The sequence below is a fragment of the Budorcas taxicolor genome, chromosome 21, assembly GCF_023091745.1.
Source record: "Budorcas taxicolor isolate Tak-1 chromosome 21, Takin1.1, whole genome shotgun sequence".
In the NCBI taxonomy this organism is placed as follows: Eukaryota; Metazoa; Chordata; class Mammalia; order Artiodactyla; family Bovidae; genus Budorcas; species Budorcas taxicolor.
In genome coordinates, this window is record NC_068930.1 from 22,915,497 (window position 1) to 22,929,113 (window position 13,617).

The 13,617-nt window shown below is 48.4% G+C and overlaps 1 protein-coding gene across 1 annotated transcript; it reads right to left on the bottom strand.

Annotated features, from left to right (window-relative positions):
- Positions 1 to 11,259: 11,259 nt before the first annotated feature.
- LOC128066594 (myeloid-associated differentiation marker-like) lies at positions 11,260 to 12,228 on the bottom strand. The gene has a single exon (XM_052659647.1). It carries the CDS (start codon positions 12,226 to 12,228, stop codon positions 11,260 to 11,262), a length of 969 nt encoding a protein of 322 aa, XP_052515607.1.
- Between the last annotated feature and the right edge of the window lie 1,389 nt (positions 12,229 to 13,617).

Consider the following 13,617-nt stretch of genomic DNA (forward strand, 5'->3'; position numbering starts at 1 on the left):
TCCTGACGGTGGCCCAGGGATGTGTTTGGTTTCTCTTCACAGAGTTTTTAGGAGAGATTGTTTAGAATCAGCATTATTTCTTCCCGAAGTGTTGGGAGCTGCAGTGTTTTAATTTCACATGGAAATCTGGATTTCGCTCCTCTTGAAGCTTCAGGAGATCTGGTGTCACTGGGCCGTGTTGCCTCTGGAAGGAGGGGTGGAGCTGAGTAGCTGCCATGTCCTTTACTTTATACTGCTTTTCATTCTCACCTTTGTTTAGCATTTTCTATATTTCCTTCTTCTCATGTATAATTGACATGAAGCAGGACTATGAGCATCTCACATGTGCCCGGTTTACACTCTTGGGCATGGCCAAGCTTCCTGCCTGCTCACGGAGTGTCCACCTCTCCATCCAGGGATCATCCATATCCTCAACCTCATGTACAGCCTTCAACATCTTTCACATGCTCTGAAATCATACATAGACATGTGTGTACATATGCAGCTTCCCATGTGGCTCACTGGTAAAGAATCTGCCTGTCTATGAAGGTGACTCAGGAGACATGGGTTTGATCCCTGGGTCAGGAAGATCCCCTGAAGAAGGGAATGGCAACCCACTCCAGTAATCTTGTCTGGGAAAATGCCACTGGCAGATGAGCCTAGTGGGCTATAGTCCATGGGGTCTGACACGACAGAGGGACTGAGCATGCACACATGTACATACATGCACACGTTTTTGATACATATCTGTAGTTTTTTTCTAGGTTTATAAACATAAGACCAAGCCATGCACATGGCCTCTTACTTTTTAACCACCCCTAACAAGTGCAGCTAATCTCTCCAGGGGCCCTAGTCTTCTCCATCCCTTTTACTTATTTCCTTCCCTCCTGGCTCCTGCGGGCATTTGGACCCTTCTCTAGATCAGTGGATCCTCCCCTGTGAGTCTCAGACACTGGGGGACACAGGATATGACAAGGGGTCCTGGATCCATGTGACCACCATGCTCTAGGGCAGGAGGTCAGGCATTCTCTCCGTAAACTTTTAAAAAATAAGACAAAAACTCTTTTTTCCTTTCTGGAAACTTACCTTGGTTTCCTAGGACTATTGCAACAAGTTGGTACAAGTTTGATGGCTTAAAACAACAGAGATTTATTCTCTCACTGTCCTGGAGGCCTGAAGTCTGAAATCAAGGTGTCAGCAGAGCTGTGCTGCTTCAGATTCTTCAGAAAGAGGGCCCTTCCTTTCCTCTTTTAGCTTCTGGAGGCCTCTTAGCTTGTGGCCGCTTGTCTATGTCTCTGCCTCCACCTTCATGTACTCATCTTCTCTCAACTATGTGTGAGCAAATCTCTCTCTCATTTCTCTTATAAAGACACCAGGCATGAGATTTCAGGCTCACCCTCCATTCTTAACTAAATATGTTTGCAAAGACCCTACTTCTAAATAAGGCCCATTCTGAAGTTCTGAGTAGACATGAATTTTGGGAAGACACTTCAGCCCTTTATGGTCCTCTTTCACATCTTCCTGTCCTTACTTCATGATTCTTCTTCTAATGTGTTTTATCATATAAAGTGAATTTGTTTACTGAGTATTTCTGATTGATGTGTGTTCACTGGAGTTCCTGGGACTCACAGTGGGTTGTTCCTCATGTATTTTGTCATTAAGCTGAGACCCTCTTTTACAGGACCCCTTTTCCTGGAAGGGTCCTACTGGGTCGGGAGCTTCACCCAGAATAACTGCACCTGCTCCTGCTCAGGACCCTCCAGATCAATCGCCTATTGGGCACTGACTGTGTTAATTTTCCAGGTTGGAGTTATTGGATCTCAGGGATCATGCACATTTGGACACAAACTCACAAGAAAAGAAGACCTGAAATTCCTATTCCTCTTGTGGAAACTTAAAAAAAACCTGCAAAACTCGTGTGGGGCAGATGTCAGCCTTGACCATTCCTCTAGCTGAAAGGCATAGTTTTTCCTTGTCTACCCTTGCTCCAAGGCTGTAGGCCATGTGGTCTTGGCTTTAGGGAAGTGTCTCAGCTCCAGATCCTTACCTTGTGTCACCCCAAAGCCTCATTCCTGACTCAAGTGAGGATATGAATCAGCCTCCAGTTAGCCAGGCTTAATTCTCCCTTCTCCCTCCTCCTTCCTACACAGAAGCAGCAGTCACATCAGCTCTGCCACGGAAGACTCATGAGATCCTTGAGCAAAGCATTTACTCCTGCAACTCTTTCCTGCCTTTTTGCCTTGTTAATTCTAACTTGTCTTGACCACCACGTCACCTCCTCCAGGAAGCCTTCCTGGATCCCACAGGCTTCACCTCTCATTGCTCCCAGATTGATACTGCTCAGCCTTTACCCTGTGGTAAGCAGTGATTGTGGACAGGTCACTACAGAGTCCTGCATCTTATCTGAGCATCACAAATGAGGTGCAGAGTAACAGAGGTGTTGGATAGGCCTGAACGCCAGAGAAATACGTTGGATTTTAGCCGTGAGTGATGATGCCTCACTAACATTTTCTACGGTTGGGCCACTCAGATGCCCAGATTGGAACTGCCCCTCCGGTTGTTAGGAAGAAAATGAAATGGAGGTCAGTGAAGAAGCAGTGCAGAATGCAGTGGTCATGTGGAGCAACTGGAACATGCATACATCACTGCTGCTGCTGCTGCTAAGTCGCTTCAGTCATGTCCGACTCTGTGCGACCCCATAGATGGCAGCCCACCAGGCTCCCCCGTCCCCGGGATTCTCCAGGCAGGAACACTGGACTGGGTTGCCATTTCCTTCTCCAATGCGTGAAAGTGAAGTCGCTCAGTCATGTCCAACTCTTAGCGACCCCATGGACTGCAGCCCACCAGGCTCCTCCGTCCACGGCATTTTCCAGGCAGTGTACATCACTGTGGGTGTGTAAAAGCTACACTCAAGGGTCTGACAGTTTCTTATACAATTAAACATAAATTACCCCATGACCTAGCAATTTCAACCATAAGTATTTTCTCAACAGAAATGAAATCTTCCTCTACAAGTCTTATATAAGAATGTTCATTCATAGCAGCTTTCTCATAATAATCCCAAATTAGAAGCAGGCAATATATCAGTCAACAGGGGAATAAACACAGTAATATAGTCAAACCTAGAGTATTACAATACAAGGATGAACTATAAACTACACAAAACATGGATGCATCTCAAAAACTTTGTGATAATTGAAAGATTCTAGAAACAAAAGAATACACACAGTATGATTCTGAAATAGGTTAAACTAATCTACTATGCAGATCGAAAGTGGTCCCCTCTTGGGTTGGGGAGGTATTTACTCAAAAGGGCATGTGGAAACTTTGCGGGGTGTTTATATTGCTCTATATTTTAACAGTAGTTTACAACACATTGGTGCACTGATTATCTTTTGATGGAAAATGAAATTCAAGAAGTTCTCTCATTCTATAAAGTGTTTGATAACATTTTACAAGAAGCAGTATCAGGATATGTATATGCCATCTTTTGATAGTGTTTTAAATAATGGAACACTTTGTAACAACCTGTAGAAATTCTGTTTTTCCAAATCTGCAATTTTAGTTTTTGCCCTTTCATCTTATCTGATTTTAAAGAGCATGGCAAGTTGAAAATAACCTGAGTGTCCATCAGTGGGTGAATAGAATAAGAAACACACACACATGGAATATTATTCAGCCCTAAAAAAGAAAGAAATTCTGACATCAGCAACAACATAGATAAACCTGGAGGACATTACACCGAGTTGAAAGGGAGACACAGAAAAACTATTGCAATTGCACTTATGTGTGAAATCTTAAAAAAAAAGAAAAACAGATTCACAGAGGCAGAAAGTAGAACAGTGGTGGGGCAGGGAGGTGGGGAAACGGGGAGACGTTGTCAAAGAATACAAAGTTGGAGTTCAATCCAGGGCTGCTCGGATGCTGTAGTTTGGGAAAGAGACAAGCAGGGGAAATTAAATGCCCAAAGAGGCTACCAGATCTTTCCGAACCTGCTTCTCTTGATGCCAAGGGAGGTCACTGCTCCAGATGGACAACACAGAGAGAATCCTAAATTTTTGCTCCCTCACTTATTCTGTTTGGCACACAATATTAGGAAACCCTACTTCTTTTGGAGATACAAGAAAGTCCCTTGGAAACATTTCAGCTTTTCCAGTACACAATTCCCATTGAGAATATGACTATCCCAGAAATATGCACGCACATACCCTGGAAACCTTGCATTCTGTTACAAGGCTGTTACAGAACTCCTAGAACCCATCTCCCAGGACATTAATGGACCCACGGGACTCAGGGTAGGAAGCCGACCTTAGAGGTAAGTCAGGTGATTCCTGCACTACCTTCTCCTCAGGTGTGGGTGAGCAGAGTCCTGGGCTCATACCCAGGGCTCCCCCTTTTGGTGCCCCCCAAATGCCCGAGGTCCCCAGATAGACGAGAGAGTCCTCTGGAGGCAGACCAAGCAGTCTGAGTCCTGACAATGATACCTGCACTCATCTTCAAGGTCCCCTTTTGCTTCTATGACTCAGGAGTTCTGGGACCCGCATCACAGGATGCTCAGAAGGTGACTACTGAAGCCTTTGGGGAAGGTGGGGTGCTATATTTTCCACTATTGGGATTAAACTGTTTTAAGAGAACGATTGCAGTCTGGAGTTTGCATCCTTAGGAGATGATAGGGGAAGGGTTCTGCCCACAGAAGAAGCCAGAGCAGGGGGCACAGAGCAATGTTTATGGGAGAGAGAGCAAGTAGAGTCTGACAGGGACAGACATGCACAGTCTTGGGCGTCACATCAAGCACTTAGGACTCAGTGGGAAGCCATTGTTGAGATGGAACCTGGGGACTAACTTTCAGTTCTAGAAAAGCCTCTGGGAATTCCCCCCCAGATAGGAAAGTGGCAGATATGCAATGAGCGGGGGGAGGGGGTCAAAAAATGAGAGAAGGACCGTGAGCTCAAACTCACAGGCGAAGATGGTCCCCCTGAAGCCCCAGGCAGGGGCAGGTGTGTGCTGAGAGCTGGGAGCTCACTGGGGTGGAAGGGCCCAAGGAAGCGGGCTGGACACTAGGAGCTGCAACCACACAGGGACCCTTCCAACTCAGCACCTGCTCTGGACCAGAGGCTGAGGACCTGGGTGAGCAAGGCCCAGCCAGTCCTTGAGAAACTCTTGATTGAAGGGAGGGTGACCCATGACCTGACCATCAACACTTCTGGAGGGGGGGTGGTGTGTCCACAGAGGGGAGGGCAGGTATCTTGAGCAGGGACGGAGGACAGGGGGCAGGCAGGACACCAAGTCCGAGTGGAGGGTATAGGTGTGTCTTAGTGGAGGAGGCAGGAAGGGGGTACTGGGGAGGGAAAAGCCTGATCCCTAGTCTGAGGAGTGGAGGAGGGGGGCTTGTTTGGGGAGCAGGAATGTTCAGGAGGCGGGGAATGGACCTGAATTTGGGCCCTTCTGCTGGGCTTGTGGCACCAGGGACCAAGGGCAGGGTATCAGCTCCTGGACTCACTGAAGATCCCTGTTCTCAACATGCTGAGCAAGAAGCACTCTGGAAACATCTGTGTCCATGTTCCCCGGGCCCTGGGCTCCCTGTGAGAACTGCTTGAAGCCAGGCCTGCTTCAGCACCTGCTGAGACTACTGTATCAGAGCCCTTGGAGACTCACTGCCGACCCACTTCAGTCCTGGTCTCAGCGTGTGAGCAGGGAAGTCCTGGGTCACATGGCACCTGGATTCAGCCTCTAGGCCCTTCTCAGTCCTGACTCTGCAGGACAGCGTGCTGGGACACAACTTGGTGGAAGATACCAGGGCAGCCACAGAGCTCTACCGCATCTCCAGGAGAACTGGAGAGCAGTATGGCTGCCTGCCTGGTGGAGTTCAGCCCGCCCCTGCCCGAGGACTAGATCCTCATCTTTCCAGAGCAAATATCCCCTTGCTTTTGGAAAATGCTTTTTTAGTAGTAAAATGGTTCCATATTCTCTCTACTCCCTCGGATCCTCCTCTTTTTCTTTATTCTCTCTGAGCCAAGTGTCAGTGGACACCACCCAGCACTGAGAGGGCGATGAACACTTGAGCCGGGACAGGAATACCCTGAATCCTGTGGGCCCAGGGAGCAGACCACTTGACTAATCAATACCCCTCCCTCTGCCTCCCTGTTCGAGTTCCACTTGCTCTTGGGACGGGGGCATTATATCCTGGGGGTGGCACCTGGCTCAGAGGTCCACTCATCCCATTTTGAAATTGGCGCCCCAGCACTGGGGAGCTTCCAGACAAAGGTACAAGAGGAGTGATGGGTGCCTCCTGCTGACTTTCAGCACCTCATCCCTCTGTTCCTACAAGTTCTTGGGCCCCGTGCACAGTGAAGGCCCAACAAACTGAAATGTTGAAGTTTGGACCAGTAAAAGGTTTATTGTAGGGCCATGCAAGAAGACAGGTGGCTTGTGCCTTAAAAAACTCCCTGAAGAGTTTCAGCAAAGCTCTTTTGAAAGCCACGTTGGGGGCAGGGAGTGTCATAGAGTCTATGATTAGCTCCTGCACCTTTCTTTGATTGGCTGATGGTGGGATAGCAGGGTGGTGTCACAGAGCTGAACTCTATCGGCCCTTAGGCTCCAGGAGACCTGGGGCTATGTGCTTCTGGTCATCAGGCAGTTAACCTCTTCCGTTTGTTGGAGAGGGGGTTGGTTTTCACATCTGCAGAACATCTCAGGAAATGTGCATCACCTACTATTTATTATCTAGAAACTTCAGAGAGGAGCTAAAGCAGAGGATATTAGGGAGGGGCTTGTCCTGGGAAGATCTCATGGGTTCCTGCTCAGTTATACTTCCTCTCATTTATAAAAAGAGGGAGCAAGTTAGTGGACTCTGGAGTCTGGAGGAACTAGGATGGAATCTTGGTTCTGCTAGCTGTGTGACCTAGGGTGAGTGACTCAACCTCTCTGTGCCTCAGGTTCACCCTCCGTAAAGTAGGGGAATGTAACCATTCATAGGGTTCTCATGAGATGTTGATACAAACCCCCAAGCACCAGGCCTGTCATAGATCAAGCAGCCACCAAGCGTCTGTAACTGTGATTATTCTCTGCAACACAGGCCCACCTAGGAGAACAGTCATCCTCTGCTCCAGGGCCCAGCCTGTGAAGAAAGGTTGTGCATAGTGTGTGAGGAGAAGGGTCCAAACCAGAGTAGTGACTGGAATTGGAAACAGTTTCTGAGTTGTTTTTTAATCCCTGCCTGGGTCCCATTTCAGGTTCACTGAACCAGAATCGCTGGGGTTGGGCAATGGGGTTGGGGCAGAAACCTGTTAGTATTTTGACTTCTAGAGTTATTATTTTCTTTTATTTATTTAGCTGCATTGGATTTTTTTATCTTGTGGGATCTTTCATTGCAGCACATAGACTCTCTAGTTGCAGTGGACCCAGTTGCTCCATGGCGTGTGATATCTTAGTTCCCTGACCAGGGACTGAACCCATGTCCCCTGCACTGCAAGGCAGATTCTTAACCACTACTACCATGGAAGTCCCATTCTAGAGGTGATTCTGAATGTTAAGACATTGGAATCGCCCGAGGAGTTTTTCAGCACCCCAGGACCTGAGCACCGTGTTCTCACAGTTCACCAGGAGCAGCATCACCTGGGGGCTCCTGGGGCCCACCCCAGAATTTCTGATTCAGCAGGTCTCAGGCAGAACCCAGGAATCTGCATTCTCAACAAGTTCCCCGCCTATCATCTACAAACTGATACTTGCCATCTACCTCTACAAGGATTAAATCATGTGCTACTGCAGCTGCTGACCTGCAACACCCCCTAAAAGGAGTTCAGGCTGGAGAGCAGAAATGAGGCACTCTGTGCTTGGGGTACTGGCAGGGCAGGTCTTCAGACAGATATTTTCAGGAGCCGATTTTATGAGCCCAATTCTTGTACCTCCTCATATCTACAAAAGCACTCAATCCTTCATGGTGACCACTGTTCCCCGTGACTAGCAAAAGCTTCATGAGACTAGCTGGAACCTTCTGGAAAAACATGTGCTTGACTGCACATATTCCCCCTTCATGAAAATCATAGATAAATTGCCTCTTTGGAGCAGTTTCTCAGAGCTACCTGAGATCTGTCTCCTGGACTGCAGTCCTCATTTTGCCCCAAATAAAACAACGCACAACTCCCATGTCCTTTGTTTTTAAATTTGACACCCTCTACCCCCTGTTGATACTCTGTTGCTGGCCTGGGAACCACATTTGAGAAGCACTGCTGGAGCATCAGGTGATTATGCTGTGTCATCATGGATAAACCACTGGCCTAGGAGATGAGCACCACTGGGGGGACTCCTATCACTATCAGCCTCACGCCCATCTCTCCCTTGGCTGCTGTTCATGCAGAGAGGGCACAACCCTGCAGGGCGTGTCCTAAACAGCCCACTACATGGATGAGTGTCTCCAGATGAGATTAAGAACCTAAGGGATTCATTCCAGGCCCATCTGACTCTAAACAGACTTCTGTTTCCTTCCTTCCTTTCACTCTTTCTTCCTGTTTGATTTGCCCACATCCTATTTTGCCTGTTGCAAGTAAGATGTTGGCCTCACCCACCACTTTCTTTAACTAAAGCAGTCTGGCATTGACCTTGGAGAGACAGCTGTGAATGGTCCTGACGAGAGATCTTAGCTTCCTGCCCAGGAATTGAACCTGGGTAGCCTGGATGAAAACTAAGACTCCTCCCCACCAGGGGCTGGAGGCTAGAATAAAAGTGGCCCTGCTCTTTCCCTCGTTTGAAAGCAAGAACGTTTCGAGAAGGCAAAAACCGTAAATACAGGTACACAGTTTATTATTAGAGACACAGCATAACGTGTGGGAAAACACACAGAGAAACAATTTTTTTATTTAAGTCAGAAGGAGGCCAGAAATAGACACTTGGAGAGGAGTGCAATAGGAGGTGATTTATGTTGCTTATATAGGATAATCCTTCAAGGTCTTTGTTTATGTTTGACCAAGATGTGTATGCAACTTTTTGCTAAGATGAATCCCAATGCAGAAGCCTGTGGGTGCATGTCCACACTTACTATGGGGTGCTGCCCTTTTCCTTTTTGAACTACAAGGAGCCTTCCACATATGTGCAGATGGGGAAGTCTTCCTTGACCTCAGGAGTGGGAACTTTTTCTCTGCTTTAACAAAGCTCAGCTTTTGCCACTAGCTTTGTCCTTGGAGTGTCTGGGTGAGAACAGAGCTTCAGTTTTAGCCCATCTGACAAACATCAGCTGTCTATTCCAGGGGCCCATCTATCCCCTACCTCAGTAATAATTTATGTCCTGTCCTTGGGCTATATCATTCTTTTAAATGCTGTGCTCTGCCCGCCTCCCTCCTTCCCCATCCACCCACCCCACACTCCCAAGAAAAATTTGAGAAGAAACTTTCCCTTTAAGAATAGGGTCACCCAATAATTTTTGCCACCCAGACTAGAAAAACAAAACAGGAAATATCCATCCTATCAGCACCTTTAAGGCTGGCAGTGGCCATTACTTCTTCCTGCAGAGGCCTGGGGACACTAAGGCAGGAGGGCACAGGGATGCCCTTCACAAACATGCAGGCAGGTGTCTCCAAGACCATGAGATTTTTTTTGATCATTTCTTTTGTAACCGAGCAGGACCCTATGGGGGCTTCTTGGACCAGAAAGAAAGTGTTAGTCGCTCAGTTATGTCCAACTCTTGCAACTCCATGGACTGTAGCCCACAGGCTCCTCTGGGATTCTCTAAGCAAGAATACTGGAGATCCCTCCCTCAAATCCTCTGCTTTAGCTCCTTTTGAAGTACCTAGAAAACACTATCTGATGCACATTTCCAGAGTTGTTTTACAGATGTGAAAAACCCTGAGTGAATGTGAGACCTTAACCACTTCAAGAGCTGGACTATAAAGAAAGCTGAGCACTGAAGAATTGATGCTTTTGAACTGGGGTGTTGGAGAAGACTCTTGAGAGTCCCTTGGACTGCAAGGAGATCTAACCAGTACATCCTAAAGGAAATCAGTTCTGAATATTCATTGAAAGGACTGATGCTGAAGCTGAAATGCCAATACTTTGGCACCTGATGTGAAGAACTGACTCATTTGAAAAGACTCTGATGCTGGGAAAGATTGAAGGCAGGAGGAGAAGGGGACAACAGAGAATAAGATGGTTGGATGACATCACCGACTCAATGGACATGAGTTTGAGTAAACTCTAGGAGTTGGTGATGGACAGGGAAGCCTGGCGTGCTACAGTCCATGGGGTTGCAGAGTCAGACATGACTGAGCAATTAAACTGAACTAAACAGAACCACTTCAAGACCTTGAGCACATAGCCCCCAGGCCTCCTAGAGGTAAGGACTGATAATCAGAGTATTGCATAGGAACTCCTCACTATCCTGAGACCCTCTTCCCTTACCTGGCCTTTAAATATGCTGATACTCTTAGGGGAGTTTAGGGCTTTTGGGCATGAGCCACCTTTTTCCTCCCATGACCCTGCAGTTTTTTCTACTCCAAACTCAGATATTCCGCTATTGCTTGGCCTTACAGTGCATAAGGCACAAGAGCTTGCTTTCTATTACACTTGTCTGATACCCAGAGAGCAGTTGGGATGGAAGGCATCCACCCCTGGCTTCCTCTAAGACACCCTCCAGGCAGCAGGTATTTAGTGAGCTTGCAAAAGTTCTGGAGCCAGTCTCAGGTGGGGCTGAGCAATCCAGGTGGGGTCTCAGAATCCAGTGTCCCTGCTCTAAGCCTCCTGCCCACTGGAAATTACTAACCCTGTGAGTTTTATTTTGCTTTTTTCAGTTAGAAGGGAAGAACACTGTACACCACCCACCACTGAGAAAAAGGGGACACAATCACTAGCTACCCACCACCACTCCAAACCACCCTCCACACACACACCAACTAAGGCACCACCAAGGGGACAGACACACTTTGGCAATGAGGCCCCTATGGAGGCTCAGGGTGTGAACAGCTGCACAGAGGGCTGTGTGCTGTGGAGTCAGCACCTTAGGAAGTGGGAGGGGGTGGTGGACAGGGAAGGAAGGAGTCTTAGGTCCTGATGGATCAGAAGAAGGAGAATGGGGAGAGATGGTCAGGACACAGGAGATGGGAAAGCCCAGGAAGAACATAAAAGGGCCAAAAAGCAGAAAATGTAGGAAAAATGAGAAAGAGGCAAAATAGATTGTGGGCAACCACAAAGAACAGGAAGGACACAGAGCAGAAGGAGGGAAGGAAACAGAAAGGAGAGTGAAATGAGTGGAGAAGGATGTGAGGACGGAGAGAGGGAGCCAGGGAGACAACATCAGACAACATAATATCTCCATAAGTAGAGGGAATCTGGAGTCCGTGGGTGGAGCCTTTCACTGACCAGGCAGCTCGCGATCACCAGGTCGGCCACATAAAGCAGCAAGTTGATGGCTGTCAGAACAGCCACAGCCAGTCGCTGGTCCCAGTTGCACACATAAGTAGTAAACTCATCTCTGCAGCTCATATCACTGGATCGCTGGGACTGGCCGCCCAGCTCCTCATTGAACTGATAGAGCGGCCAGAGGACCAGAGCGCTGATGTAGAGGAGGATGGAAAACAGGGTCAGCCCAAGCTGGGAAACGGGGAAGCGGATGGGCAGCCAGTTGTCACAGTAGACCAAGCCCAGCAGGATGGCAAGGGTCCCCAGGATGAAACAGGTGGAGTACACAGCCACGCACCACACCAGGGCCGGCTGGTGCTGGTACAGGGAGGTGTTGCTGATGAAGGCGAAGATGATGCAAGCCACGAAGTTCTCCAGCAGCTTGAGCAGGCCATGCACCGTATGCACATAAGTGATGATCCTTCTGGGCCGGTGACCCACCCAGGTCCAGAAAAATTCAGTCCCGTAAGCCACAGCAGCAATGCAAGAGAATGCTGTGGCAGTGATGGCGTGGTTCCGGGTGGGGCCCTGAGGCAAGAACGGCACGTAAGTAGTGGCAGAGATGATGGAGGTTGAGAAGCAGAAGAGGGCAGCATAGCAGGCGTAGTTGATGGGGAAGTTGTACCAGTGGAAGGAAAAGTGGGACCGGAGGTTACTACAGTATTCCACAATGATGATGAGGAGGGTCACAGTGTAGCAGAAGCACCAGAAGAACATGAACCAGTTATCTACGCCTACCCGCTGAGTACCCACGCTGGCCACCAGGGAGGAGGCCACGCCGGTGGAGAGCAGCTGCAGCAGGCGGACGGAGCAGCCCATGACAGTCCAGGAGCAAAGGCCTGGGGGTGATGACGTGGCCGGCATGGTGGTTCAGATGGTCAAATTGGTCACTGTCCCGGGTAAGCCCTGGCCTTCGCTGAGGACCCACGAGAGAAAGATCCAGCTCCGGAGGTGGATTAAGTCAGATACCAGGGAAAGGCTTAGGGTCCTGTGATGGATGAGGCTCAGGATCCGTGGAGTTAGAACCAGTGGCCCAGACACCTGCATAACAGCGCAGCCGCTCCAGAATGATTCTCCCCACCCATCACCCTTGGCCTTGTCGGGACACTTGTCTTATCCCAAACCTCACAGCTGGGTTGGGTCTGGCACCAAACCGTGAACGTTTTTCACCTCTTTGTGCTGTGTGCCATTATCTACGGAGACACATGGTCCTTATCTGCAAGCCCAACACTTCAAGGCTCTGAAAAATGTAGAAACTTGTAAAAAGTCACTTGAAACAAATTTGATCTGAACAGACGTAAGTCAATCTATGACCTGTATTTATTTCACTTAGTGTGAATGTTCAAAAGTTTGGTTGAAGAAACACTACTGCATTTGATTGCAAGGTGCTTTCAGACCCCATTGTGGTGTGAGGTCATACAGAGTAGATGCAACATGCCACCTGCCCAAAGGTGAAAAATTCTGAATTTTGGAGTATATCTGACCCCAACAATTTCGTAAAAGGCAATATGGATTGTACTGCTAACTCCATTTTACAGATAAGAAAGCTAATGCTTGAGGGAAAAAAATCTCTACCCTAAGGTCCTATGCCTAGGAAGTGGGAACTTCAGATGAAAATGCCAAAGCTGTGAGTTTGAACCTTTTGTTCCACTGTGCACATGTCCTCAGGGCCCGTGGGTGGGAGCCCAGGACAAAAGCTCGGGACTCTGGGACCCAGGACCCACCTTCAGGGCCACAGCCTCCTTCCACAGCCCCTGAAGACACACGTGTCCCAGCCTGTCCTCCCTGCAGCATCACTAGAAGGAGCTACCATCTGAGGGAAACAGCCCCACCTGGAGGAGGGCAGCTCCAGGGGTGAACAGGGAAGAGCCATGGAGTGAGGGCAAGGCCATGGGGACAAGATGACATGGGAAATAGGAACTGTTGTGAATCCTCCCCACCCTGGGGAATTTTGCCTTCACATGTGACTCTTCCTCACATGGAAAGGGAGACCCCAACCCAGCATGACACCAAGGTTAGTGTCCTGGAGGAACCAAGAAACAAATATTAAAATGCCAGCTTTTTAAGCTCCAAAGCTGCCATCCAAGAGAATCTAACCCCCTTTTTTTTTTAATTTTTATTTTTACTTTATTTTACAATACTGTATTGGTTTTGCCATACATTGACATGAATCCACCACGGGTGTACATGCGATCCCAAACATGAACCCCCCTCCCACCTCCCTCCCCACAACATCCCTCTGGGTCATCCCTG

Coding starts and splice junctions, on each gene's coding strand:
- LOC128066594 (XM_052659647.1), bottom strand. CDS start 12,228: ATGCCGGCCACGTCATCACCCCCAGGCCTTTGCTCCTGGACTGTCATG.